This window comes from Anser anser (assembly GCF_964211835.1).
Source record: "Anser anser genome assembly, chromosome: 1".
NCBI classification, from domain to species: domain Eukaryota; kingdom Metazoa; phylum Chordata; class Aves; order Anseriformes; family Anatidae; genus Anser; species Anser anser.
The window spans coordinates 117442168-117467732 of record NC_139720.1 but is presented as its reverse complement, the minus strand read 5'-3'; the positions used below and the strand labels follow the sequence as shown (position 1 = coordinate 117467732).

Genomic DNA, 25565 nt, shown 5'->3' with positions numbered 1-25565 from the left:
TAGGGTGAGAAAGAGAGGTTTAGGTCCGGAGGCTATATGGAGACTAACCCCAGGCTCCTGGAGGACGCGAGGAGTCTATATCAGACAGCACCTAACATGGATTGTCGTTTCTGTCATTGCTTATGCCTGATTCAGCAAAGCACATACTGGTATAGGCTAGAGCTGAACAGTTTGAGGCACGAAACGAGATTGCAGAAACCACATTCTGAAACGATCACAAAATTGCTGGGGGATGGGCTGAGAGCACTTCTGAAGGTAAGTATAAATTAAAATACAATAAATTGCTTATCTGTTTAATGTCCCAATCATTTACGCTCAGAGAGCAATCAGATGCTGGGTGTAATTAGGTGCGGGGCAGGACCCAATCAGCATCATCTCCACAGAGCGCTCTACTGCCGCTCATTGGCGTTTGCTATCACAGGGCACATATAAACTCACAGCTGAAGCACAGCGAAAGCACTCAGCCAATACACTGAAGGCGGTGAGTATGGCTTATCTACTACTGAACGTGCTTCTTTTATAATAGCAAAGTACATGGGAGCCGTGCCTACTAACCAGGTAACGTTGTTATCACAGGAAGGCTTGAGAAGAGGATTCTGGTAGCATCTGCTTCTCAGCCTGTTCAGAGGTTGACTGATCCAGGGAATCTGTGCAAGATCTGAATAAGTCTAAAAGCCAGGGAGGGCCTGGCTTTATGCTACATGGTCAGTCAGGCAGGGGACCAGGTTGTCTGGGGAGCCTGTGCAGTCTCCATCCCTGGAGGCCTGCAAGAGGTCCAAAGAGGACAAAGTGCTGAGTCTGTGCCCAGCGCTGACCCAGCTTTGAGCAGGGCCGGGGACCTCCCAAGGTGCCTCTGTGATTCTGTTGAACTGATGCTGCATTTGTCTCGCTCAGTGAGAGCAATACCATTTCTTTAAAATAAAGCAAGAAAATTGCATTTTGCTTTGAATGGAGTAAGTTTCCATGAACTCTCTCTCTGCTCAGTTATTTTCCTTTAGCCTGCTTTGAAGTGTCTCATTCTTCCTATTGAAGTTATCAGCACAGTCTGATAACCTAATAATCACAATCTCTTATCTGTGAAGTACTCCATAAATATTAGCTTGTGCTCTTTGTCGTGTAATTTCCGTAAGTGGCAGCAGCTGCAGAGCTGCATGTAACCATGCCCTGCCTCTTGGACTGCCTCCCAGTTCCAGTGGATATTTCCATTATCTTTTCCCCATTCTGTCTTGTCTCAGGCTTCTCTAATTGGAAGTCCTGCACTCTGAAGAGACTTACGGGGCCATTACAAGATACCTACAACAGGTCAGACGTATTTGACAACTGATCAAATAATAGCTGAAGCTTCAGGCAGGGGTTAGAAGGACTGTTGGGACATCGGTAAGAATTCTGGTAATCAGGAGAGGACATACCTTTGCTTTGTGATGTAAGGTGACCTGAAACTGCAGTGGAAGCAGTGTGGGGAGATGTTTGCGTTAGACATTGCTCTTTTCAGCAACCCCCAGCTGCAGTCAGACTTTCCACAGTGATCCCATCCCCCTTCCTGCCTGTGCTTCTCACCAAGCAAGCATGGTAGCAGGATGAGGCCGCTGAATCTATCAGCAGAGGAGTGGCTCACTGGTGTTGTGTCAAGGCCTCAGAAAGATACAGGGAAGGTCAGGCTCTGCTGATCTCTTGGTATGGTTTCAGGTTGTCTGCAATCTTGTATAGACTTTCTGGGCGTTCCTGTGCTCAGGCTTCAATTTTTAAGTTTTGCTTCAGAACTGCAGTGGCTTTAAATGTATCTTATCTTAAATACAAATCCAGACCCTGGGCATGGCTGTGCAGAGATTTTAGAATGATTCAAGGTTGGTAGGGTATCTGTTGAGTCCTACAGCACTGCACAGGGAATTAACCGGACTTTGAGAAGATAAATGAAAAATCCTCTGTCAGTAAGGAATGTAGACACTGACATAGTCAAGGGGCAGGTCTTGCTTCTTTGTTCTCTGGACATCTAGAAACTATGTCTGAATCTACTCCAGGTGACTGAATAAAAGAAAAATCCTGTTCTTTCTGTTTTCATGTATCAGATGGCAAGGGATCTGGACATAACGAGTAGAATGTGATCTTATTTTAAAAAGTGGAAAACCAATAATGCCATTCCCTCCATGCAGTAGTCTTGCACTTGCTGTCTCACCATGGCATGCCGTCCCTGATACTCTATTCGAGGGCAGACTTGGCTGCTCTTGGTAGGGGTGACCCTGGGACTTACAGCACTTCTTGATGGTGGCAAGGTGTTTGGAGGTTACAGGTCCCAATCTGGGGTCCAAGGGGGTGGCAGACCACCTGGGGAGGTTGCCCACTTTCACCTGGGTCTCAGCAGGTTGCTGTCCCCACAGCCAAATGGGTAGTGGTGGCTCCCCACATGCTCAGCTGAAACACGAAGTCTCTGGGACCACCAACCTAAACTGGATGTGCAAACGTGGATTATTCCCCTGCATGGAGGGGGTCAGTGATACCAGGTCCTCTCCAGTGATCCCTACAGCTCCATGTCATCCACAAAGCTGCACTGAGGTGTCCCATGGAGAAAGATGGGGGTGTAAGCAGTGGGCATGCAGAGCTAGGACACGCCAGCTGCTGGCTGAGGCTTTGCACCAGTGCCACGTCCAGGAGACCTCCCAGCTCCAGAAAATGGATGCAGGAGTCATAGACAGTGCTTAGTGATGGCCACCAGCTCTTCCCATAAACACATCACCCTAAAATCTCCTGGCCTTGGCCTGATGAGAGGAGGGCACAGCCGGGCCCTGCCTCAGGGCCTGTTGGAGGGGAGAGGGGCTTGCATTGTGCCCAGCAGCCACTGCCCAGCCTCCTGGGGGACAGCACCCACCAGGGCAGGGAGATCAGCACCCACAAAGAGGGGAAGGATCCAAAAAACAGACCTTGTGCTGTTCTGCAGCACCTAAAAGTTTCAGCCTCTCCCGTGTTTCGACCCTACCACAAGATGAAGATGGGCATACTCGGTCCTCAGTAAATAATAATAATAATAATAAAATCTTATTTCCAACATTTTAGTTGGTAAACAGTGGCCTCAGTTGTGAAAACATGCCAACTCCCCCTGATAAATTGCAGTTTATCTCTTCTTTACCCACAAGTGACTTTTGCTCCTTCCCAGTTAATGCATTAGGTAAATAAGGATTTGCTTGGGGAGACATTCTCAAGGCTGACACAAATCCTGGCTTGCAAGGAAATCGACTTTTTTTTTTTTTCTTTTTTCCCCTTTAATCCCTCCCAAGAAGCAACAGGTTTGGTGGTGGTTGGGTACAACATGGAGAGGCAAAGTTTGCAGGGACTGTTTTTATCAGACCCGCTGCAGGGTCCAAGCCATTTTGACCTGACTGCCCTGCGCACCTGGGGCCTTGCTGCCTTGTGGGGCTGGAGCAGGTGCCAGCTGTCTGCCTGAGGAATAGAAATGGCTTCAGGGTGCTAGGTCCTTCCAGGGGCCTTTTCTTCTGAGAAAAGAGGATAAATCAGCTCAGGGTGAGCTCTTTGTACCCAGATTTTCTCCATGTGTCTATATCCAGTGCATTGCAACTGGCTGACTTGGTTCCACACGAGGTGGCACAATGTCTGCCTGCCCCACCAGGAGGTGACAGGCCTGCTTCGGGCCTTGGGTCATATCGGACTGACCGTGTGGACTCTCAAGTGCTCCAAAGTGCTCATTGTCTGAGGCACAGGGGCACACCTAGGGTATGAAGCTGGGCCCTCACTACTGCCAGGCCCCATAGTTTGTTTTTACTGTCAGTGTCACCATGCCTGGTGCTGTTTTTCATGCTGGGGTGGCTTGGCCAGGTAACACCACACATTTATTAACCTCTATCTTCAGGGAAGTTCTAGCGCCTTTGGTTGAAATGTTATATTTCTGTGTTTCAGGGACACCCCAACAAAAAGTGAACCCCAGCCCCACCCTCCTGGCTGGTGGAGAAGCAGCTGGGAAAGCACAGCTCTGACCTCAAATAATCCCGCTGGGATACTTCGAAGAAGTGACTGCAATCGGGTGAAGCAAGCAAGCACGCACAGGAGGATGGCAGAAATGGTAATTAAGGCTGCCCTTGGGCTCACATGTCAAGCTACAAATTAATTAGATAATCAGGAGCCAGCCATAACAGTGTGCTGGCTCCTTGCCTGGCTGTTGTGAGCCAGCAGGGCTTTGTAGGCGCAGCAGTCAGCCTGGGTGCAAGTCTCCAAACATGACCCTACCTAGCTGTAAGGTCCCTTTATTCAGCGAAAGCTGAATCAGGGCCAATTCGTTCTGTGGACAAGCCAGAAAAGAAAGTTCGAATTACCCAAAATGTTTCTTTTCTCCATGTGGCTAGTTTCTTTAGCAAAAGAAGGTGGCTGATTAAATGCATAGATGGTCGCTCCATAGAAGCTCACATCATAAAGGGTCACATCAAAGCTCCACGTAACCCTTTATCCTGTTACTGGTACTGATCACAATACCAGAAACTATAGCAGCCACTGAGAATAAACCAGACTCGTCCTTTCCTCTGCATATAGTGTTCCCAGAGCACAGGTAGCGTTAAAGCCAGTGTGTTTAAGAGCCACTAATGAACTTCACCTTTGTGAACCCTTTTCTGTTTCCGCTTTTACCTGTTTTGCTCCTATAGCTGTTCCTTTTGCCTATTATTCAATGCTGAGAAGCAGGAAAGTGTTTTTCAGTCATCTTCCCCACATCCACCAGGATTTACAGCCTGATCTCACCACAGCCACCTGTCTCACTTCTAGTCTGAAGAATCCTGCTCTCTTTAAGCCATTTTCATATGGAAATTGTTCTATACCTCCGAGCACCTTTGTTGTCCTTCCTTGACTTTTTGTTTCTATTTATTCTTTTTTTTTCTTTTTTTTTTTTTTCATTTTAACTTTTAATATTCTTGGATGCCAGAGTAGAGGGGTCTTTTTGTCTCTTTGAGGCCCAACACCACAGTACAAGTATTCTCAACTTATTTATGGTTTCTTCACTGCTAAAATGAAAACAAACAAACAACAACCACAACAACAACAACAAAAAACCTGCTCTTGACCAAATGACAAAATACAGAGCACCACATTTTCTAGTGGTGGAGGAGAGGTGCTTCAATGTACTGGAAAGCACTGGCACAGGCTGCCCAGAGAAGCTGTGGGTGCCCCATCCCTGGAGGTGTTCAAGGCCAGGCTGGATGGGGCTTTGGGCAACCTGGTCTGGTGGGAGGCATCGCTGCCCATGGCAGGGGGTCGGATCCAGATGGTCTTTAAGGTCACTTCCAACCCAAGCCATTCTGTGATTCTGTGATTCAATGTACATTTGAACAGGGGATGATTTACTGGAGATGGTGGTTAGGAGATGTTTTACTACATATGAGGTTTAGTACACCAAAGCTGGACATGTGACAAAAGGGCAATTTCCACCATTTAATTCATCTGTAGAACTGGGTTTTTGAACAGCCAGTAGGGATGCCCCAAGCAGGCTCTCCATCCTGTTTTCACACCCAAACGTGGAAGTCTTTTCTTGCCTTTGACAATTATTACACAGGAATTATTATACAGGTGCCTGCCTACCAAGCTTTTCCTCCCAGGTGACTGTGGGGCTCTATTTCCACTACACAGGAGATGACCAAGGCCTGCCTGCTCATGAACGGCAGCTGTATGGGAAGTCAGGAAAGCAAAGCTGACAGCTCATGGATTCTTCCCAACTTGCCCAGTAAGTGCACGTGGACAGCTGCAACGCCTGCCAACAAGTCTCCACACTCCTGTATACCCTTGTAAGTAATTCTTTCATGCCGGTTATTTTAGAGTGCAGGAAGCTCAACGTCAACTTCTGAAGATGAAGCACTATTGTTACACTCTGTGTTTTCCAGCAGACCTTTGAAAGCATCTGCTAGTTTGGGGCATCTTGCTTTAGAAGAATTAAGATGAACATATTTCAGAGGTAGATTTCAACCACGGACTTGTACACTTCTGCAAAATGGACTCTGTGAAATCTGGTGTTCAACAGCAGAAGTGAAGGTGCTCCCAGCTGCTAGGCATGCGTGGCGATGTGGTAATGGCTCTCCCAGCTGTAATGTCCTTGCATGCTTACAACTCAAAGCTGTTGCACCCATTCCTTTGTACAACACAGTCAGTGACAGCTATACAATCATCAGTCAAAGGCCTGCTGTTCAGATACACTCGTTCATTCAAACAGTCTGACGCAGCGTGTAGAAAGATTTCAAAATATTAGCAATGTCTTTATCGATGGCCAGAGACTTTCATAAAAACTGATTACCAGGGCCTGGGCTTTCAAGTAATGAGGAAATGTCACACTCAGAGGTTGCCCACACTGTGTAAGTGACCCAAGAGTGCAGTGCAGGCGAGGTGGCTGCTCTGAGCCCATTCTTGTCCTCACAGCAGCAGATTTCCTCCCAGGGTGAGGCAAGCCTGACAAAGTGCCCCGACTAGACAAGAGGTGCTTTAATGGCCCTGCAAACCAAACGCAGACAGGCTATTAAAGATAAGGCTGTCCTATAAATGTCAGGGGAACTGCGGACACGTCCCTGCTGTGCCAAAGACGTAAAGCACAAATTCAGCTCCAGTACGCGAGGAACTGTGGAGGTGCAGCACTGCTCTGCGTAAATGCCTGCCAGTTGCGAGCCGGCGTGGGGAGTTTTGTCCCACGTGCAAGGTGGGACACAGCTGGAGCATGGCCCACCAGCACTTGTGAAGCTCAGAAGCCCCCAGGTCTGGCCCATGAAGGAGGAGTGGGCTCCACAGGCTCAGCGCTAACCCAGCAAACATGCACCCAGTCACTCACCCAGGGCAAACCCTGCAGATAGCACCTAAGGACAGGGTCAGCCAAACTCTCTTTTCTTCTCTGTTACCATGCTGAGCAGGATAACATTGTTATTTAGCAGTTTTTAGTAATTCAGCATCGGGGTGCCAGAGGTGCAGCAGGGCAGGTCCCATACCAGCGCATCTCCAGCAGCAGGGCACTGGGGATATCAGGACTGTCCCCTGGGGATGGGAACAGGCCGAGGGGGCCCATGTGGCATCACTGGGGCAGGGACTGAAATGTAGTCTGCTGCACTGATAAAAATAGACATGAATCATGCAGCACTGGGACATCACCATTTCACTTTGCAGAAACATGTGGAAGGGGAACTGTTTGTTTTTCCTGCTCTGGGTGAACTATAGATGGCAGCTGATAAGGCAAAAATCTCTCTTTTTTTTTTTTTTTTTTACTTTCTGCAATTCACATATGAAACCTGATTTTTTGAGGTAAAAGGGGATAGTACCAGGAAAAGAAGGCAAGGTGGTATCTTATTTAAGGACATTAATTATTTAAGTTTTCTGAGAGATACAGAGGTAGAGTGGTTCTGATAGTCCTTGACCAATTCTGACCTGCTACAGCCTCAGAAAGGATCACTTACATGTTTTTTTGCCAGGACTGCTTTTCCTCTGGACATCTTATGGAATAACATGCCACATGTAAAAGCAGAAACACTGGAGAGAAAAAAAAAACACAACATTCTTGTCCACTGCTATCCTGAACTGATAACAACCATTTTAAGACAGGAGTATCCCCATCATATCCTTTAGGAGCACCAAAGCCATTTTCCACAGATCCTGATATCCAAAGAGCTGCTACCTTCACCACACAGCGTTCACATAGCTGGGGAATGAAGCTGACTGCGCTAGCATTATTTTTGTAGTAAGATATGGTAGTCACTAGGAAAGAAATCTGATAGAAACTGCAGAAATTTTGGTGCCTGTCCCTGGAGCGAGAGAAAGGCTGTTCTTTTGGGGGAGTGCTCGCTGTGGTTGGCAGCAATGCAAAAGACCAGTCCTGTTTCTGGCTCCCCTTCACCATGCTCCATCACTGAGCCTCGCAGCACCTCGCTGTGATGCAACATGCCTTGCTGGGGTTCAAACAGCACAGGGGCATTTCTTTTACCACAATTACTGGCTGACGGTAAATAAATGCCCTTGCTTTCTTCTCTCGAGATGATTTCCTGCAATCTAGATGTCTAATGTAGTGCTCAGGTTGCTCTCTTGAAAGGCAGGCCCTAACTAAAGGCTACCTGAAGGAGCTCGAGTCTCCTCATGCCATGGCTCAGCCCCACTGAAACCACTGAGCATTTCAGCCGCTTTTAGAGCAGATGGAAAATGGCTCAGCTGTGGGGAAAGCTCATTTATTGAGTTACTGCCTCGCATTTACCAGCGTTCAGTAGAGGTTGTAATGCGCGCGGTAATGCTTTCCACGGAGGGAGAGGTAAGAGCACACGTGCAATATACCATCATTTCTGGGCGCGAGATGTAAGGAGTGGCTCCTTTTGGCAGTAAACATCTGCACTAAAACACCACCCTGTACTCGTGCAGGGCAAGAAGTGTCTATACCATTCTCGCAAAACCCGGAGGGGAGGTGTGTGTGTGTGTCTTTAAGTAAATCAGCATGGCACCCCTGCATCACATGGCCTTTCTGTCAGCAGACAGCCATCTGCTTGGCTGCGATAGCAGACCAGGATAACTTGGGTTCAAGGTTCAAGGGATGATAGTGGGTGAGAGCCGTGCAAAGGGGAGCTGAGCAGCGAGGGGGTGGGGGTTTGTCACCCCACTCGGAGAGAGACATGCTGACTATCAACCAGGGGCAATACATTTGTGGCCCCAATAAACACGGCCCTCATCAAGCTTCTTCCTCCTTCTTTTAAAAAGTTCAAGGACACCAGTTCCCTGTCTGCGTGGCAAGATGCGTTCAGCCATGTGTTGGGCAAACAAGTCTTTTTCGTTCTAGTTGCAATCGCTGTGACGTGTTTCTTGGCTTCTGCTGGCGTCTGACAGAGACTAACAAAACCACGAGGCTGAATTGCCCTGATCCAAGAACTCAGTTTAATTATTTGCCAAAAAAATCCAGAGTCCTCTGCTTCATGGCAGAATTAACAACTCAGCCTATGGGAGTGGGGCAAAGCTCTGGGCTGTGTAACAAGGCTGCACTGGAAACAAAGGCGCACTGCTAACTTGCCCCGGGTGAAGCTGAGATGTGTCCCCTCGGACATAGTTCCTGGATGAGCACAGCTGGGTTCCACAGATCTGCAAAAACGAGCATCCAGACTGGTGTTTCATTTCTGTATTGTGGGCACACGCTGGCAAACACCGAGAGTGTGACAAGTCCTTGGCTGAAAAAGTTGCCGGGTTCATGCATGAAATTCAGGCAGGATTCATCACAAGTATCTTCTCCAGGGCACAGAACGCCAGACCAGGTGATTCACGCTCTGAAATCCAGCAATCAGTTGATGCTGGTGAACAGACCTTGCTGAGAGAGGCCCTTGCTTGTCAGTCAGTGACTAACGGCCTTGGAGCACTGAAGTGGCTTGGGCCTTTCTGATGGCTTGGAGCCATCCTTGCAAGCAGGGAAGTAGCTCCTGGCTGGGCAAGAAAAAGTTGGTTTAGAGTTGGATGAAAATATGAACAGCACAGGCTGTGTTGCGTTGGATGGAGGAAAGAAGAGGCATGTATTGTGCATGGTCTTCTGGCTTTCTCATCAACTATGTAAGATCCTGAGGCTTGTTTGCCGTTCTCACTTCACTTAATTATACATCTGGCCTCAGGCCTTGTAGAACAAGGCATTTCAGAACAGCCCTGAAAACTAACTACATTATTTTTTACTTAAAGGAATAAATAACTGATGGTAAGGGTGATGGAAGACCACAACCAACTCCTTTTGCCTCCATTACCTGTCAATGGAGACCTTTTCTCTTGAAAAAAGGAGTCTCTTGGTGGTCTTGCTGTAACCTTACTCAGGTTTTATCTTGGTTCATGTTGCATAAAAGTTGCTCTGATTTGACTTTTTTTGTTTCTCCTTTCATACAGGTCAGAAGAAACAAAGATCTTGCCCAACATCCTGAAGAAAATTGGCTGCACCCCAATGGTCCGAGTCAACAAGATTGGGAAGTCCTATGGGCTCAAGTGTGAGCTCTGTGAGTTTCCCCTTTCCACCAGGTTTTTCCGGGCCATGAGGTGAGGTTGAGGGGCAGCGTCAGCGGGGGCTTCAGAAGAGACTCAGCGGAGAGCAAGAACAGACGGGGGGGGCCAGGCGTGGCACGTGTTGGGTATTCCTGGCTATGAGGTTACGGTGCAGTCATGGCCCCACCGCACCGCCCCTGCCCGGTGAGCTGGAGCTGGGCCAGGCACTGCCCGTTTGCTGGGTCACTGCCCCCAGGGATTTCACTTTCTGCTTCCCCCGGGGACGTTCCCAAAGCACAGCTGGACTGCAGACAGCTGGGTGTATCGGCCACCGGCATGCCAGGCCAGCTGCAGGGTCAGGTTTTCCAGCAGGACCCAAATCCTCTCTCACAGCCTCTGAGGCGTGGGTGATAGCTCATTGCAAGGGTTTTTAGTCTGGTGTCCTGCAGAATAAGCATGATGCAATTAGTCTTCTTCTGTTATATCGACTTTTCAGTCTCCTCTCCTGCATCTTTTAACCCTGTTTAATTTCAGCCAGACTGGAAAGAAAGAGAGAGGTCTCAGAGGCATCAAGGTTCATGAGTTTCACGTAGCGGTGTAGGAAGGAGAGACTTGGCTAGTGCTCACACCCCATAAAACAGCACACCAGGCACTTACGGTCTTACTTGACTGTAGGGAACCCACAGGGTAACCAGCCTCCCCAGGGCACAGGTCCGCATGAAGAGTGCTGTGCTCTCTGAAGCTGCCTTCCCCTTGGAGGATGTCTGGCTGGGGCAAGCTCCTGGGGGGATTTGGGGCAGATAGAACTGGGCAAGCCAGGGAACGAGACAGAGCCCCATTTTCTGGGATGGTGTCTCCCTCCCATGGTGCAGCAAGGGAAGGAGAATAGGATACACACAGCAGCTGCGTGTTCCTGAGCTGTGGGTCAGCACAGAGCCTCGTACCCAGCAAATAAACGACGGCTTGCAGCCCTGCAGCATTGAGGAAGCAGTTAAGATTAGATGCAATTACTTTGTAATCTCTGTGCCTTTGAGGACATCTGTGTAGCTGAAGTTTTGGCAGTCTGCATTATAAAAGGTAGTGATAATCACAAAGATTTTTCTCCTGTTGCTCTGGCTGCTCACGTAGCTGGGTGATTTGTCAGCCTGATGTCGCTGTCTCCACTACAACTAAGAGAATCGCATCCTAAAAGTACCCACTTCTCCCTGTCGTCCATAAATCAGAGCCCAGTATGATCAGTTCAGGTGCAGACATCAAAACCTCGGTGAGAAGAGTCCTACCGCAAGTGTTAGCAGCATGGAGGGATCAGAAGCAGGGGTGTGCCCTGCGGCTGGGAACTGCACTTTGGGAACTCTCTGATTGCAGCTGGGGGGAGCGGGGAGCTGCGAGACAGCGTGGTGCCCCCACCTTGTCCCTGATGGAGCCTCGCCCTTGCTTTCCAGTGGCAAAATGCGAGTACTTCAACGCAGGGGGCAGCGTGAAGGACCGCATCAGCCTGAGGATGGTGGAAGACGCGGAGAGAGCGGGGATTATAAAGCCGGGAGACACGCTGATCGAGCCCACTTCGGGGAACACGGGTAGGAATGCCAGTGTGCCCGATCCATCCTGGCATGTCTGAGGGCTTGCAGGAGGCACGGAAATCTGAGGAGTCCTTACACCTGGGAACAGACCGTGCCGCCTAAACCTCCCCAGGGCAACGTGCTTTCCTTCCCACTGGTCTGTGTGCATTCCCAAGGAAGCATTTCCCCTTCTTGCTCTGTGCAAAGCAAGAAGCGTGTGAGGGCTGTGGGCAGCTGCACAGTTAGCCTGGGGCACTGTGGCTCTGGCTCTGTCCTCACCTCAGCTCGCCTCCCTCCCTCCTGGCAGCCTCGAGAGGTGCTGAGATGTCTCCTGCCGAAATCCTGAAATTCCTGAGGGCCTCCTGAGGGCTGGGGCAACCCCTTGTGCTTTCTGCATGGGAAGTTCTTGAATATTCAGAGGTTCCCACAGAGGGCTTCCCTGATGGGCTGGAAGATAAATCTTTTTTGTTTTGTTTTGTTTTTTTCATTGTCACTGTCATCCCACTCAGGCACCAGATTGTGGTGAGGGACAGCAGAGGAGTGTCCCTGCATTTTGCAGCCTGCACAGGACCCTTGGTGAAAGTTTCTTTGTGCCCTGGGCACTGCTCCAGAGGTCGTCCACCCTGTCGCTCCTGGGGCAGCACCATGCTTCCTGCAACCGCTCCCCATGCCCTCCCGTGGGGACACACTGCTCCAACTGCCCCATGTGGCCGGGGAGCAGCTGGCTCCATCCATCTCCCACAGTGACAGCCCGGAGGATTCACAGAGGATGCCCTCACGTGTAGCTTGGTGAAAATTTCTACGTGGTGTTCACCAGTGGGAGAGAGGCGCATAGGAAGCAGGAGAGAACATGCGTGTCGGTGGGGCCTTGCCAAACGCTGTTGTCAAACGGTTCCCTTTCCTCCCCTCAACCCAGGAATCGGGCTGGCACTGGTAGCTGCAGTGAAAGGTTACCGCTGCATCGTCGTCTTGCCGGAGAAGATGAGCATGGAAAAGGTCAGAGCTCTGTACGGTATTACCCCACAGCCTGGGAACATCTCCCTCTCTGTCTCTCTCTGCCTCTCCCTGTCAAGAGACGGACTGTCCTCTCCTTTAAAGGGTAATGAGCCTTGCCGCAGATACCAGCATGTCTTTGTAGCTATTCAGAAGATTTCCTTTTGACAAAAAAAAAAAAAGCACGCCGAGATGATCTGACTGATTATCTAGCGTCGGTGACACAGGGGGTCATGCGTTAGCCAAATGCAGTGCATGTCTGCAGAGACATGGAGCAACCCACGCTCTGTGAGCGTGAGGGCTGCAGGGAGCAGGGGAGAGGCGTGCGGGGTGCTGGGGCTGCCAGCCTTGCTATCTTCCCCTCTGGCATCTGACCAGTCACTTGATGTCTCCATCTTGCTATGATTTCCCTTAACCGGGAGACATTTAAGGTTCTCTGAGATGCTTTCTCAAGCTGGTGGACAACAAGTCCTTTGCACAAGAGCTGCTGATCAGGTGAAACTGATGACCTAGGGATGGCAGAAATCGCCACTGTGGGGAGCAAAAGTCTCACAAACTGTTCAGCTGAACTCATAAAATCACAGAATCATTAAGGTTGGAAAAGACCTCCAAGATCATCTGGTCCAACTGTCCTCCAACCATGAGTGAAGCCAGACCTGGACCCTGACTTGGCTCAAAACAGAGCCATTCTCCAAAGCGCCGCCCTCATTTCAACCTAAATCTCACTTAAGCTCGCTCTGGATCAGATGCCACGTGCAGCTGCCACGGGGTTTGCCTCCAGGAGTGGTGGCACTCACCCCCCTTCTCCTTTGACACCCTCACCCCAACAGCCACACCTCTCAGTGTATTAATACCGTAAGATTTATGATAGTTTCTCTTTCCCCAAGGGGGCTTGGGGCAAGGAGAGCTTTGAGTCCTCCTCCTTGCCCGCAGGGGCTCAGTCCACAGCACATACAAAAGCTGCCTCTCCAATACTGCTCCCTGCCCTGGTTCCCTCTGCCCCTTCCCCAGGTGCCATGGAGCAGCACAGTGTCACCTACCTCCTCCGTGTCCCCAGCCTGTCCCCAAGTAGGACAGGGCACGAGGCCAGGCTTGAACCCGTGTGCCAGCTCCAGCCAGGAGGCTCTGGGTGCCAGAAGGATGTCAGAGATAGTATATAACTGAGTACTGGACATTGCATCTCCAAATGTTAAATGTCTCCCGCATGCAAAGCTGCTCTGGCATCTGACGCTGCCATGAATGCATGGGTTCAGATTATCAGCACTACATGGGATCGGTTGCCTTACATCTCCTTTCTTCCCTCCAAAAGGTCGATATTCTGAAGGCGCTGGGTGTTGAAATTGTGAGGACCCCATGCACCCGCTTCGATGCCCCGGAGTCCAACGTTCGTGTTGCCTGGAAGCTGAAAAGTGAAATCCCAAACTCTCACATTCTGGACCAGGTAAATGCAGCTCCTCCACAGACTCCCTTCCCAAACACATCTTATAGCGTGTACTCCAAGTCTGCCTGTGTTGGGGGAGTTTGCTCAAACTGGCAGCGGAGGCAGATTTCATCATTGTGGGATCACCATTTTATGGCACATGAAACTTAATCGCTGCTCTGTAAAGCACAGGGTAGCAGAAACAAAATCAGGGGCACCTCAAAACCTGTAATGCTTCTGTCAAAGCCAGGAGGTGGGGGAGGCGGGGTCTTCTTGCACACTTGAAAGGCTCCTCATATTGCTTCAGATTTAACTTTGACCTGAAAATTGCTTTTTACATTGCTTTTTGCCTAGCAGCCTCACTCTTGCCTCAAAAATAAGCTCCATACTAAAAAGGGCAAACCCTGATGATTCACGGCAGCAGTTCCTGCAGCACTTGTAAAGGAACACGCTTCTTTCTTTGGCCTCACCCCACTGCAGAAAAGATCCCTATAGTGTGTAGGGAACCCCCACAGTGTATAAAAATCAGACGTTTTTTGACGTATATATCAGACGTATAAAAATCCCTGTTAACAAAAAGGGAGCTCGATGTCTGAATACGCTTTTCAGAAGCAGCCTTCACACTCTACAGGTGTGAATGTGGGGCTGCACACCGTTCAGTGCTGTACCTGGGTTCCCGCTGCAGCAAATCCCCCTGTAAATGTAGGACAACTGCTCTGGCCCACATTGCCCAGACACTTAACTGGCTGCACTGCCAACCGCCAATAGCCACAAATGACAAAGCTGCTCTCAAAATCATATATATGATATTTGAAAAAAAATAATGTAACATTTGAGGGGGAAGCTGTTTTTTTGCTGTTGTTCTGAGCTTTTTGGGAGTATTGTGCAGCTGTGTTTCAACTTCTTCTAGGCAAAAGAAAAGGCTAATAATGTTCCTTTCTGGGCAATACCTGAAATGCTGAGGGACTGTCTTGCCTCCAGCAGCTAGGGCTCTAAAAACCCTCCAGGTCCCACAAAACATGGCAATGCAGCGTACGGGACACCATCCCCACACCACATGAGCACTGTGTACCAGAGAGTGAATGTTTGTGGGCATGTTCAGCCTTCCAGGCGTCCTTTTGCGCGGACAAATCCTAAACGTCCTTAGAAAACTGTTCCAAGGTGACAAACAGGAGGCATACCTGCGACCTGGCAGCCCTTGCCAGGGAGAGGAGGGGGGCGGCTGGGTGCTTTGGGCAGAGCTCGTCAAGAGCTATTGCTAGTTCGGTATTTGACCTAGGCTTTACCCAGTAACTCATGCTGTTTGTTCTCTGTTGAAATAAACAGTACCGAAATCCAAGCAACCCCCTGGCTCATTACGACACCACCGCTGAGGAGATCCTGGAGCAGTGTGAAGGTACCGTTTGCGCTGTTGTTTCTACACGCCGAGGATGTGCAGAGGGCTAGAGCCCTCTATGAGAGGCTTGTCTGACATCGTTTATTCATCTAAAGGTATAGAAACGACAAAGAGGGCCTCTGTAAGGGAAGATACCCTTGGTAATGCTGACACAGAGTGTGGCAACTTCACACGGTCCACTCCACATCCACCTAAGCCTGCAGGACTTTCCTGTTATGGCCTCTGATTTCAAAAGCCCAAGGGAGGAGACCAGAAACAAAACAGTGAACAAAACCAGGCTCTCCTGAAGGAGGAAGGGCCCGTTTCTCAGCTGATCCATCTCTGTGACCTGTGAGCTGAAAGTGCAAGGTGGCTCAGGAGCCTTCACGGGGGAATACACGCCCATCAGGGCATGCAAGGTTGCATCTGATCCTGCAATCTCATTTGCAAATCAAAACAGACTAATGACATTTGATGATGTGACAGTGTGGGGAGGAAAAAGGACTATCCCAGTCCATGTCTGTGAAGACAGAAATGAAATTAATTCCCAGTATTGGGAGCAATGCAAAAGGTGAACAAGACTCAGGGGATTTAACAGGATAATAACAGCAAAGCAGCTGAGTAACAACAGGAACAAGAAGAGTCTCAGCCTTCCCACCACTACAACATTTAGATTTGCTCCTACTGGCAGCCAATAGTGAGTTGTGAGTCCTTTTCCCCCAGCGCAGTTGCATCTCAAGTCTCTGAAGGCCTGACTGATTCTGCTCCTACCAGTCCTACACCATTTCACCACAACCAGTGGGGGTGCATCTGACTGGCACTTGTGCCAGTGCAGAGCTTTGCCCTCTTCCCCTGTGGGTGCTGGCACCAGCTGACAAGTTGTGTCTGCTACTGATATGTGCCATTATTCATATGCATGCTTTGCTTCACCATGGTGTGGTCTGAAAGGTCTGGAGGTGCTGAGATCCTCCCTCCCCTTAAGCCACTAGGTGCCAAGCATGCAGAAATCATGGAAACCACTGGGAGATCTGGAGGTCATCTTCAACCCCCTGTGCTGAGGAAGGACCAGCTGCCGCCCCTTTCCACGCATGGGGTTGTAACAGCTCAGGAACATGAGGCTTGGACAAAAGGGAGACAGTGTTGGAGGCCGTGCCGAGACTCACATCTCTCTTCTCTGGCCTGCAGGCAAGGTCCACATGGTGGTGATTGGATCTGGCACAGGAGGCACCGTCACCGGCGTTGCCAGGAAGCTGAAGGAGAAGTGCCCAGAGTGCAAAGTAAGCTGGGAGGCAGGGCTGCCCACTGGGAACGATGGCTCCCCCAGGTTTTCCTGCCTGTGCTTTCGATCAAGACTAACCCTGTGGTTCACGTGTGGCAGGGCTGTGCTAGCAGTTGTTGTCTCTGACTATCCAGTTATTCACGGTGCAACCAGGGAGTTGCCACGGCCAGCCAGCAGAACTAGACCCAGACAGGATGTCTGTCAGTAGCCACAGGTTTCTGCAAGTTTGAGCTAACGCCTGGCTTTGCACTGGAACGGATTAAGGAGCACTCGCTCTCTCTTAAGGGCTGAGCTTTGGAAGCGGCAGCCTCTGCCAATGGGGTGATGACAAACACTTGGGGAGTGATAGCATTTTAAGCCACCACAGCCACTTCCGCAGCAGCTGAACGCTATCTATTAAAAAAGCTAGTGGGAAACTACTTTTTTGTCCTAGAGATCTCCACGCTGCCAGTGGGTAGGCATATTAGTGAATATCGCAGGAAGAAAAATGTTGCTGATAAGGGCATAGGTAATTTTTTGGCTTGAGTTGTGAGATTATTTTTGAACTCCCTTTGTGGTTAACCGAATTTCCTTCCCTCAAAGATCATTGGCGTAGACCCTGACGGCTCCATCGTCGCTCTGCCCAGTGAGTTGAACAGGACGAACAACACAACCATAGAGGTGGAGGGCATTGGCCATGACTTTATCCCTACTGTCCTGGACAGATCTGTGAGTATCTGTGTGATGAGAGGCTTCTGTCTGAGCTTTGTCTTTGCATCCAACCTACTCCCACCATTTCCTCTTCCCCATCCTGACCTTGGAGCTGTCAGGCATCTTTCTCTCCCCAAGGGAAGGGTGCTGGCTGGAACGGCTAGAGGAGGTGCCTACAAACAAGGACTCCAGACTCGGGATGCCCTGACAGATGCATTTGTTTTCATCAAGTGTGCAAAGTAGCTCAGAGCTGCCAGATGTCGTAGGCAGCAGCACCACTGCATATGTCAGAGGGTCGGGGCAGACAGAAATAGCACTTCCAGGAACCAACTGTCTTGCTTTCTCTTCAGGTGGTTGATCAGTGGTATAAATGCAACGACAGAGACTCGTTCCTCATGTCTCGCAGGCTGATTAGAGAGGAGGGATTATTGTGCGGTAAGCATCAATGACGACAGCTTCTTCATCGCTTAACAAACTTTTTAACCTCATTGTTTAATTGCTCTGGGACCAAAACACTTCAGGGGTAGGTGCTCTCTGCGTTCTGTGTCTGCTAGGCTAACAGGGCTGAATGGCTGAATCCAGAGCTGGTGTGTAGGTCGCTGTAGACTTCAGAGGTGTTGCAGTGAGTCAGTGGTCTGGGATCTGGCTCATCGGCAACAATAATTATAGAAGCAATAACTCTCCTCTTGCTGTAACACTTTTGCACAGGGAACTGGATCTTCAGGCCTAATTCTGCCTGGTATAGTGTTACATGGACTGAAGAGAAGGATTAATAGGATTCAGGACAGGACAGGTGGACTAAAACTGTCCTACCACTAACAACTCTGTGAGGCTGTACTCTCTGTCTTTGAACTATTGCCACACTAGAGGTGCCAGGTTTGGACCGGGAAAGTTTGTAAGTAAAGTAAGTGTAAGATGTTCTTACCGAGTATTTCTCCTTGTGCCAACAAGCTGTAAGTGATCCCCACGGCTTTCCAAAATGAACAGGTGCCCTCAGGCAAACCCTGCCTATACCCTAAAAGCCTCTACACAGCATCAGTGTCCCGGAGCAGATAGTTATATGTTTGTGTCCAGGACCAGACAATACACGGTTACAGGCCTGTAGTTACAGCTGGTAAAACTCCTGAGCACTCCCATCCAGGGAGTTTTGAGAAAGATCAGGCTATTTGTTGTGTTGACTTAACCTAGCAGGCTCAGACTCACTGTGTTTCAATGGAAACCACTCACTGAACTCAACTATAATTTGTGAATAGCTTCATGTTCCCAGAACTGCATTTTTCAGGGACTTTCATCATTTGTTTGAAAAATGTGACCCAGTGCTAATTAACCTGCTGTAAAATACGTGCTGCCTTGAGTGCAGTGCGTAATTGGCACACAGATAGGGGAATGTCTCTCACTTCCAGCGCTCGAACTACCAGTGGAAGAATTGCCTCTGTAAAGCAGGGACCTGCTTCCCCTACGTGCAGCACACCACATGCGTGCACACACACACACGGAGAGTGTTTAGGTCTTCCCATCACGTTGGCCTGGTATTCCAAGCATGAATGTAATGTTCATGTTTTTTTTTCAGTCTTTGCAATGCGTGTAAAGCAAATCTTTGATTGCCAAACACGTTGGCCAGAAGCTCTAGATTTGGCGTAGTGTTCTCCTCGCCTGAAGACAGGCTGCGGTGTGGGCAGCAGTGGTATGAATGTCCCCGTATTGAACCTCTCAGCCCTTGGCCTGCCTGCAGGGTCTCCACAGGAGGTGGTTCATGAGGTCCATAAGGTGACTCTTCTTGCTGCCTCGTAAGCCTGTTGCCACAAGCCTTCCCATGGACATGTCCCTTCAGTCCCCACCCGGTCTTTTAGTGTCCCAAAAACCTACGAGGCCCTGGGGCCGGTCGTCCTCCCTCTCCCAACGTTTGTCTCTCTCTTCTCGGTACCCGGCCAGGCGGCAGCTCGGGCAGCGCCATGTCTGTCGCCGTGCGGGCTGCCAAGGACCTGAAGGAGGGTCAGCGCTGCGTCGTCATCCTGCCCGACTCTGTCAGGAACTACATGTGAGTTTCTCGCTTCCCCTCGAACAGCTCACAGGGAAAAAAAAAAAAGAGTAAACAAATAACAGGGAGAAACGGCGTGCTGCGGTGATAAGCGACAGGGGCTGGCTGTTGGGACGCTTGGGTTTATTTCCTCTCATCGCTGACTTACTGCACGGAGCAGGAGTCAGTCAAGCTGAGTTAGGAACGCAAATAGCTGGCGTGCTTCGAGCAGTCCCTGAGCACTCGCAGCTCCCATTGACCTTAAAAGGGGCTAAGAGCAGCCAGCTGCAAAAATCATGGGAGCCCCGAGGCAATGCTGCGGTCTGGGGCATGGAGCAAAGCACGACTGCGTGTGGAAGGCTCACAGACCCGTCTTTTGTTGGTGATTTCTAGGTCCAAGTTCGTGAATGATAAGTGGATGATAAAAAACGGATTCCTAAACGATGTCCAGGAGCATAAGCCTTGGTAAGACAACTTCCGCCGGTATGAACTGTGTTAAGGAAATCAGCTTTCCAAGTCTGGGAATGATTATCTTCAAAGGAAAGTATTATCTTCTGTTACTGAAAAAATGCAGCTAAGTCCAGATCCCTCTGAGAAGGCTGTAAACTCAGCTCCTCTCTTCTGAGTGGCGAGATGTCCCTCTTCCCTGATCAAAGTCTATTAAGGAGCCATTTCTGTCCTGAAGATGCTGATCTGCTCCCACGTGGCAGTCATTGCCCAGGCCACCTGAACCCTGACTGAGTTGGACGTGAATACCCACCCAAACCCCCACACTCCACTGTTGATATCCAAAGAAACATGAGGCCAGTGGGCAGAAGTGTCCCTCTTGCAGCAGGAACACTTTCAAACAGCTCTGGAGGTTTGTCTGGGCAGGGAACTGCCCATTTCCACTTTCTGGAGCTGAGGGCCAGAAAAGATGACCACCTCAGCCGCTTTTTGCACACCACAGGGAAAATGTCCCCTCAAGGCAGGGAACCACAAACTGCTGATGCCAGCTAACACGTAACTGGGCAAATAGCACTTGTTGAGAAAGCACCTAGGCTTACGTAAAGACTGCAGGCATTCTTGATGCCACCTTTTATTTTGGGTTACTGTAAGAAGGTTTCTGCAAAATATTTCCTAAAAACTTAATATATCTCAAAGGCTTCTTGCACCTGGTTAGAATGGCTCTTGGCCCTTCCAGCCTCTCGCACGGCCCTGCATTTTCTGCAAGGACAAAGGGCTGAGATGTTGGGAGTTGCCTGTGATCCCCAGCAAACAAGTGTATCTCATCCTTAGTAAGTCACATCAGCATTTCTGCCAGGCTCTCTCCTGGAGGAACTGCAAATGCATTTTGAGGCTCCAGGCTACAAACCAAAGAAGTAAAACTGGTAGGCCTCTGCTTTAAGCTTACAGGCGTAAAGTGTGAGCTTTGCAGGCAGGCAGAAAGAATATCCCTGCACAGTTGGTCTTATTGCTACTGGCCTTGCCTCCCTGAGCAAGGCCCGCAGCCACGCAGTCGCGAGTAACAGCTTGGTGCTGCCATTTGTCTTTCAACAGGTGGTGGAACATCAAGGTGCAGAAACTGAATCTCTCAGCCCCTCTCATTCTTCTCCCAGAAGTCAGCTGTCAAAAGGCGATCGAAATCCTGCAGGAGAAGGGATACGACCAGGCTCCCGTCGTTGCTGAATCGGGGTAACTATTTTTACTTGTTACATAGATGGCCATTCAAACGGGAAGAAGCAGCCATGATAAAGCTAAAGAGAAAGTCCCATCTACTTGTCCAATGATAGGACACTTGTGCTGAATTCTGGGAGGCACATTTTTAAAATATCATCTGCCTCCTTGTGAAGAATAAGCATATGGGTCTAAATCTGGAGACGTGCAGTCCCATAAATGCTACAGCAGTCGCATGGGCTCAGCGTTTCCTAGGACAGACTACATAGAAAGCTTAGAGCCTTTATTTTTGCTAACAATAATAGCAGGAATGATTCTTCAAAGAAACTCCCTGAGAGGCTCTTCTAGGGGGTTGCCACCAGCAGACCCGTGCCCAATAAAGGTTCTGCTCAGGTGAGGAGAAGGCTGGTGCCTCCCAGTCATGGCAGCAGCAATTTGGTCACTGACTTCAGGGGGAGCAGCTCAGCCCCTACATAAAATGTGTGCCTGACCTCAGGCCTGGCTTTTTGGAAAACTCCCTGTTCCCTTGCAGACTGATTTTGGGAATGGTGACCCTCAGCAACACCCTCACCTCGGTGCTGGCTGGAAACGCACAGTTCTCAGACCCCGTTACGAAAGTCATCTACGACCAGTTCTCAAAGGTACCGCTAAGGCCGTGGCTGTGGCCAACCTCTGTCTGGGGAGGGGGAGGAGATGCACGTCCCTGGAGGTGTTCGAGGCCAGGCTGGATGGGGCTTTGGGCAACCTGATGCGGTGGGTGGCATCCCTGCCTATGGCAGGGGGTTGGAATTAGATGGTCTTTAAGGTTCCCTCCAACCCAAGCCATTCTGTGATCCTATGCACCACCACCCCGAGGTGTGAGAGCAGCTGGGAGAGGAGGGCAGAGAGGTGAAGGCAGAAAGAAACGTGGAAGGCGACTGTCGTGGAGATGAGACCAAGGACAGGCACCTGCGAAAATGCTGCCGGGCCTGTGGGGTTCACACAGCCGGCTTTGCAGGTTGCCCACAGACCCTCCCATCTCCCCAGAACAGTGCGGGTGGGTAAGACACGCCTGATCCCGGTCCATCCTGCCCGCCCAGGGCCACGATCAGAGGCAGGAAGCAGGCTCCTCACCGTTGTCCTTTAAATGTGAAGTGAAATGTAAAATGTCTCTTTCTGTCCTGTTTAGATTGGCCTGGAAGACAGCCTTGGGAAGCTTTCCAGCATCCTGGAGAATGACCACTTTGCTATCGTTGTGCACAAGCAAATGCAGTGTAGGTATCTGTAAAGAGAGGAAGCACTGTATGGGCTCTGCACAAATGGTTCAGATGGGAGAGGGAAATTCCCAAACCGAGCTTGATAGGGATCAGTGCAGCTGCTCCGCATGTGCAGCCCCTGTGCCTTTGCAGGAAGGATTTCTGCCCCGCAGCTCTGCAAAGCACTGAAGCTGCCAACTATTCATTCGCTCCTCTCCTTTCCTGACGCTGCAGGGATGAGGGGAGAGGGGGGAAGCTTTAACCAGTGGAGCCTGGGGCCAGCACACTGCTGGGTGCGTGTCCTGCAGGAGCACTTCCCAGATCCCGGCCATGGGAGCCATGCTGGCCCCCTGGTGCAAAGCTGACGCTGAAGCACACATCAGCCCCATTGCCTCCCCTCGTCTCATGGTTTCCCAGGTGAACCCAACAGTGGAGGTGGGAAGGTGTTCGTTTGCTCCCCTCCCGTGACACCAAGGTGGACGGACTGCAGGCAGCAGCTCGGGCGCGGTGCTTTTGCTGTGCAGCCGTAGCCTCAGGCTTTTAGTACCCACTTAAGTCTCCTGACCTTGAATTCAAATCATGGCCTTGCTAGTTGTGGGCAGCAGAGGAAACGAGGGGGAAGTTACAGACACCTGCAGAATTAGTAGCCCGAGGGCAGGGGCAAAGGAGCATTTGGGCAGGTTAGATAAAGCTGAGGTGGAATTCAGGCCTGTAAGTGCAAGGGAAGAAAGTGCACCTTCTGCATCCCACTTCTTAAAGACCTTCTGCTGTGTGTGCCTGGAGGCTGTGCCATCTTCTCTGAACACCTCTGCTCCCACTTCCACCCCAGCGGATGCAGCCAAGAGATGTCCTCCTCCCTGTGTGCCCTGAGGGCCTGGGCAAATCGCTGTGCTAAGGGGCTAGGTGCTCTCAGACTCCGGCGGGCCAGGGGAGGTCAAGAAATCTGAAAACAGATGTGTTGGACCATGAACAAACCCTGGGCACCTGAGCTGGGAGCCAGGGGTACAGTGCCCACTGATGTATGCAACCTGAGGCATCCGCGTATGAGCCCTACTCGGACTGGGAATGGGTACAGGGCTGCTCTGCCCATTAGACCAGCCCCATAAAGCAGCCGTACCAGCAGCTTTGATTTACTCCCAAACCAGTGCACAGCCACCCCGCCCCAGGTGGCGTGAACCAGCTCGGTAGAGTTGTGTGTAGTAGGACCATGTCAGCACAGGGGCTGCTGACACACCGATGGCAGCAGGGCTCACACCGTGTTACTCCCCCGACCAAAACAGGTACGGTGGCAGCTGCTATTCTGCAAATCTGGCCTAACGCACCTTTCCAGTGCAATTACACCGTAAAACTGCCAGAGGTACAAATTTGGCTTTATCTCGAGGGGGATGCTTTGTTTAAAACGTTAGCAACACGGAAAAGCAGTCAGAAGACCCGTGTTTAGAGTGACATGAGAGCTGAAGGGTGCAATTATACTGATTTTATGGGTTTACGCATTGAACACGCAAAGCATTCCTGTGGTGAGCAGCGTGTCATATTGTGCTGTGTTGACTGCCAGCAAAGGGCTGACCCCTGAGCTCGCAGCCTCCAAAATTACCGTGTGCCTTCATCCCAGCCCCTCTGCCTGCATCTCTGTGGCCTGCTGCCCCGAAGCCCCCAGCAGCTCTGAGGCTGGCTGGCAGGTCCAGCCATGTTCCTACAAAACGCTACAAACAAGGCTCCTTCAAAACTGCTTTTGGTGCACACTTCCAATTCTTTCACAAAAAAAAGAAAAAAAAAAAAACCCTCCTAGGCAGAATTTACATTCTCAGCTATGTTGTCATAAAAAGACAAAAATCTCTTTTGTACGACATTTTGATATACATTAAATGGTATCCGCCACACAATACCAGCCAGCTGTACGCAGTGCCTTTTGCTCTGGCTTGCACACAACACCCATTTTCTCTTCTAGAAAATCTTCTAGATTTTCTGCTGTTTTAACGCCCTCACAGTTAGCCCTGTATTTACTACTTTCTTCCCACACTATCACAGCTTGGTTTTTACCTTGTGTGTGGACTCCAGTGGCTAATTTTATTGTCATTTAAGAAAAGATTTATCGGATAGTTGAAGTAATTGTTGCGATGTTATTTTATTAATGATATCATACGACATTATTAGAGCAGAGTAGAAAGTGTCTCCTTGCTGCTCTAAAGAGTCTCATTAGTTTGGCCTGGAAAGTTTTGTGCTGATAGAACCAGAACAGAGTTTGGGCAAAAACAACTGCGAAATCAAGGATCCTGCTCGGGTAAGGACTGCGTTATTTGCAGCTAAAACCTCCCTGACATGATCCTAGCAACCTGGCCAAGGCCGCACCACTCATTTCAGTGGAGGTATAGCAGAGACAACTGCTACCCCAGTTATGGTTTTCTCCTTAATAAAGTAATTTTATTAAGGCACAGCCCCTGGATGGCTGTGGGTTCTGCTCTTCTTTCTTTTTTTTTCTTTTTCTTTCTTTTTCTTTTTCTTTTTCTTTTTCTTTTTCTTTTTCTTTTTCTTTTTCTTTTTCTTTTTCTTTTTCTTTTTCTTTTCTTTTTCTTTTTCTTTTTCTTTTTCTTTTTCTTTTTCTTTTTCTTTTCCTTTTCTTTTTCTTTTTCTTTTTCTTTTTCTTTTTCTTTTTCTTTTTCTTTTTCTTTTTCCTTTTTCTTTTTCTTTTTCTTTTTCTTTTTCTTTTTCTTTTTCTTTTTCTTTTTCTTTTTCTTTTTCTTTCTTTTTCTTTTTCTTTTTCTTTTTCTTTTTCTCTTTCTTTTTCTTTTTCTTTTTCTTTTTCTTTTTCTTTTTTCTTTTTCTTTTTCTTTCTCTTTCTCTCTTTCTCTCTTTCTTTCTTTTTCTCTTTCTTTCTCTCTTTCTCTTTCTCTCTCTTTCTCTCTCTCTCTTTCTTTTTTCTTCCTTTCTTCCTTTCTTCCTTTCTTCCTTTCTTCCTTTCTTCCTTCCTTTCTTTCTCTTTCTTTCTTTCTTTCTTTCTTTCTTTCTTTCTTTCTTTCTTTCTTTCTTTCTTTCTTTCTTTATTTCTTTCTTTCTTTCTTCTTTTTCCCACTAAATTGGCATTTTCTGTGCTTACAGTTAATGGAAATGGCAGCTCCTTCATGAAGCAGATGGTGTTTGGTGTGGTCACCGCGATGGACCTCCTCACCTTTGTCAGCAGAAACGACAAGAAGTAGGGCAGCAGCTTGGCTGCCCCGAGCCCCGTGCCTCCAGCAGGGTCAGCTGCTCCTCCTGAGCCCGAAACACGCGGCTGAAGACATTTTGTGGTCTAATCCATCTGATAGTTTCTCAAAATAAGTGAAAATTGTAATGTAATAACCGTGTGTCCGCTAAATGCCACCCAGAGTATCACTAAAGAGAAGCTAACGAAAGAAA

General features: G+C 49.3%; 1 protein-coding gene across 4 annotated transcripts; it reads left to right on the top strand.

Annotated features, from left to right (window-relative positions):
* LOC310900387 (cystathionine beta-synthase-like) lies at positions 1-25565 on the top strand. 4 transcript variants are annotated; one of them, XM_083838318.1, is made up of 17 exons: positions 1-481; positions 3907-4069; positions 5620-5774; positions 9856-9962; positions 11391-11525; positions 12424-12503; positions 13810-13941; positions 15247-15316; positions 16481-16572; positions 17157-17282; positions 17615-17699; positions 19197-19302; positions 19675-19746; positions 20821-20955; positions 21470-21578; positions 22106-22190; positions 25269-25565. In XM_083838318.1, exons 2-17 carry the CDS (start codon positions 4058-4060, stop codon positions 25364-25366), a joined length of 1599 nt encoding a protein of 532 aa, XP_083694444.1. In that variant the 5' UTR covers positions 1-481; positions 3907-4057; the 3' UTR covers positions 25367-25565. The 4 variants fall into 4 exon arrangements, with proteins under 4 accessions (XP_083694444.1, XP_083694443.1, XP_083694445.1 ...); XM_083838317.1 differs by lacking the exon at positions 1-481 and adding an exon at positions 1002-1302; XM_083838319.1 differs by lacking the exon at positions 1-481 and adding an exon at positions 1236-1377.

Excerpts from the sequence above, each read along its gene's own strand:
- LOC310900387 (XM_083838317.1), top strand. The coding sequence starts at position 1,160 with ATGCCCTGCCTCTTGGACTGCCTCCCAGTTCCAGTGGATATTTCCATT. Across the intron at positions 15,317-16,480 it reads GATCCTGGAGCAGTGTGAAG|GCAAGGTCCACATGGTGGTG; the intron begins GTACCGTTTGCG and ends TCTGGCCTGCAG. Across the intron at positions 17,283-17,614 it reads CTACTGTCCTGGACAGATCT|GTGGTTGATCAGTGGTATAA; the intron begins GTGAGTATCTGT and ends CTTTCTCTTCAG.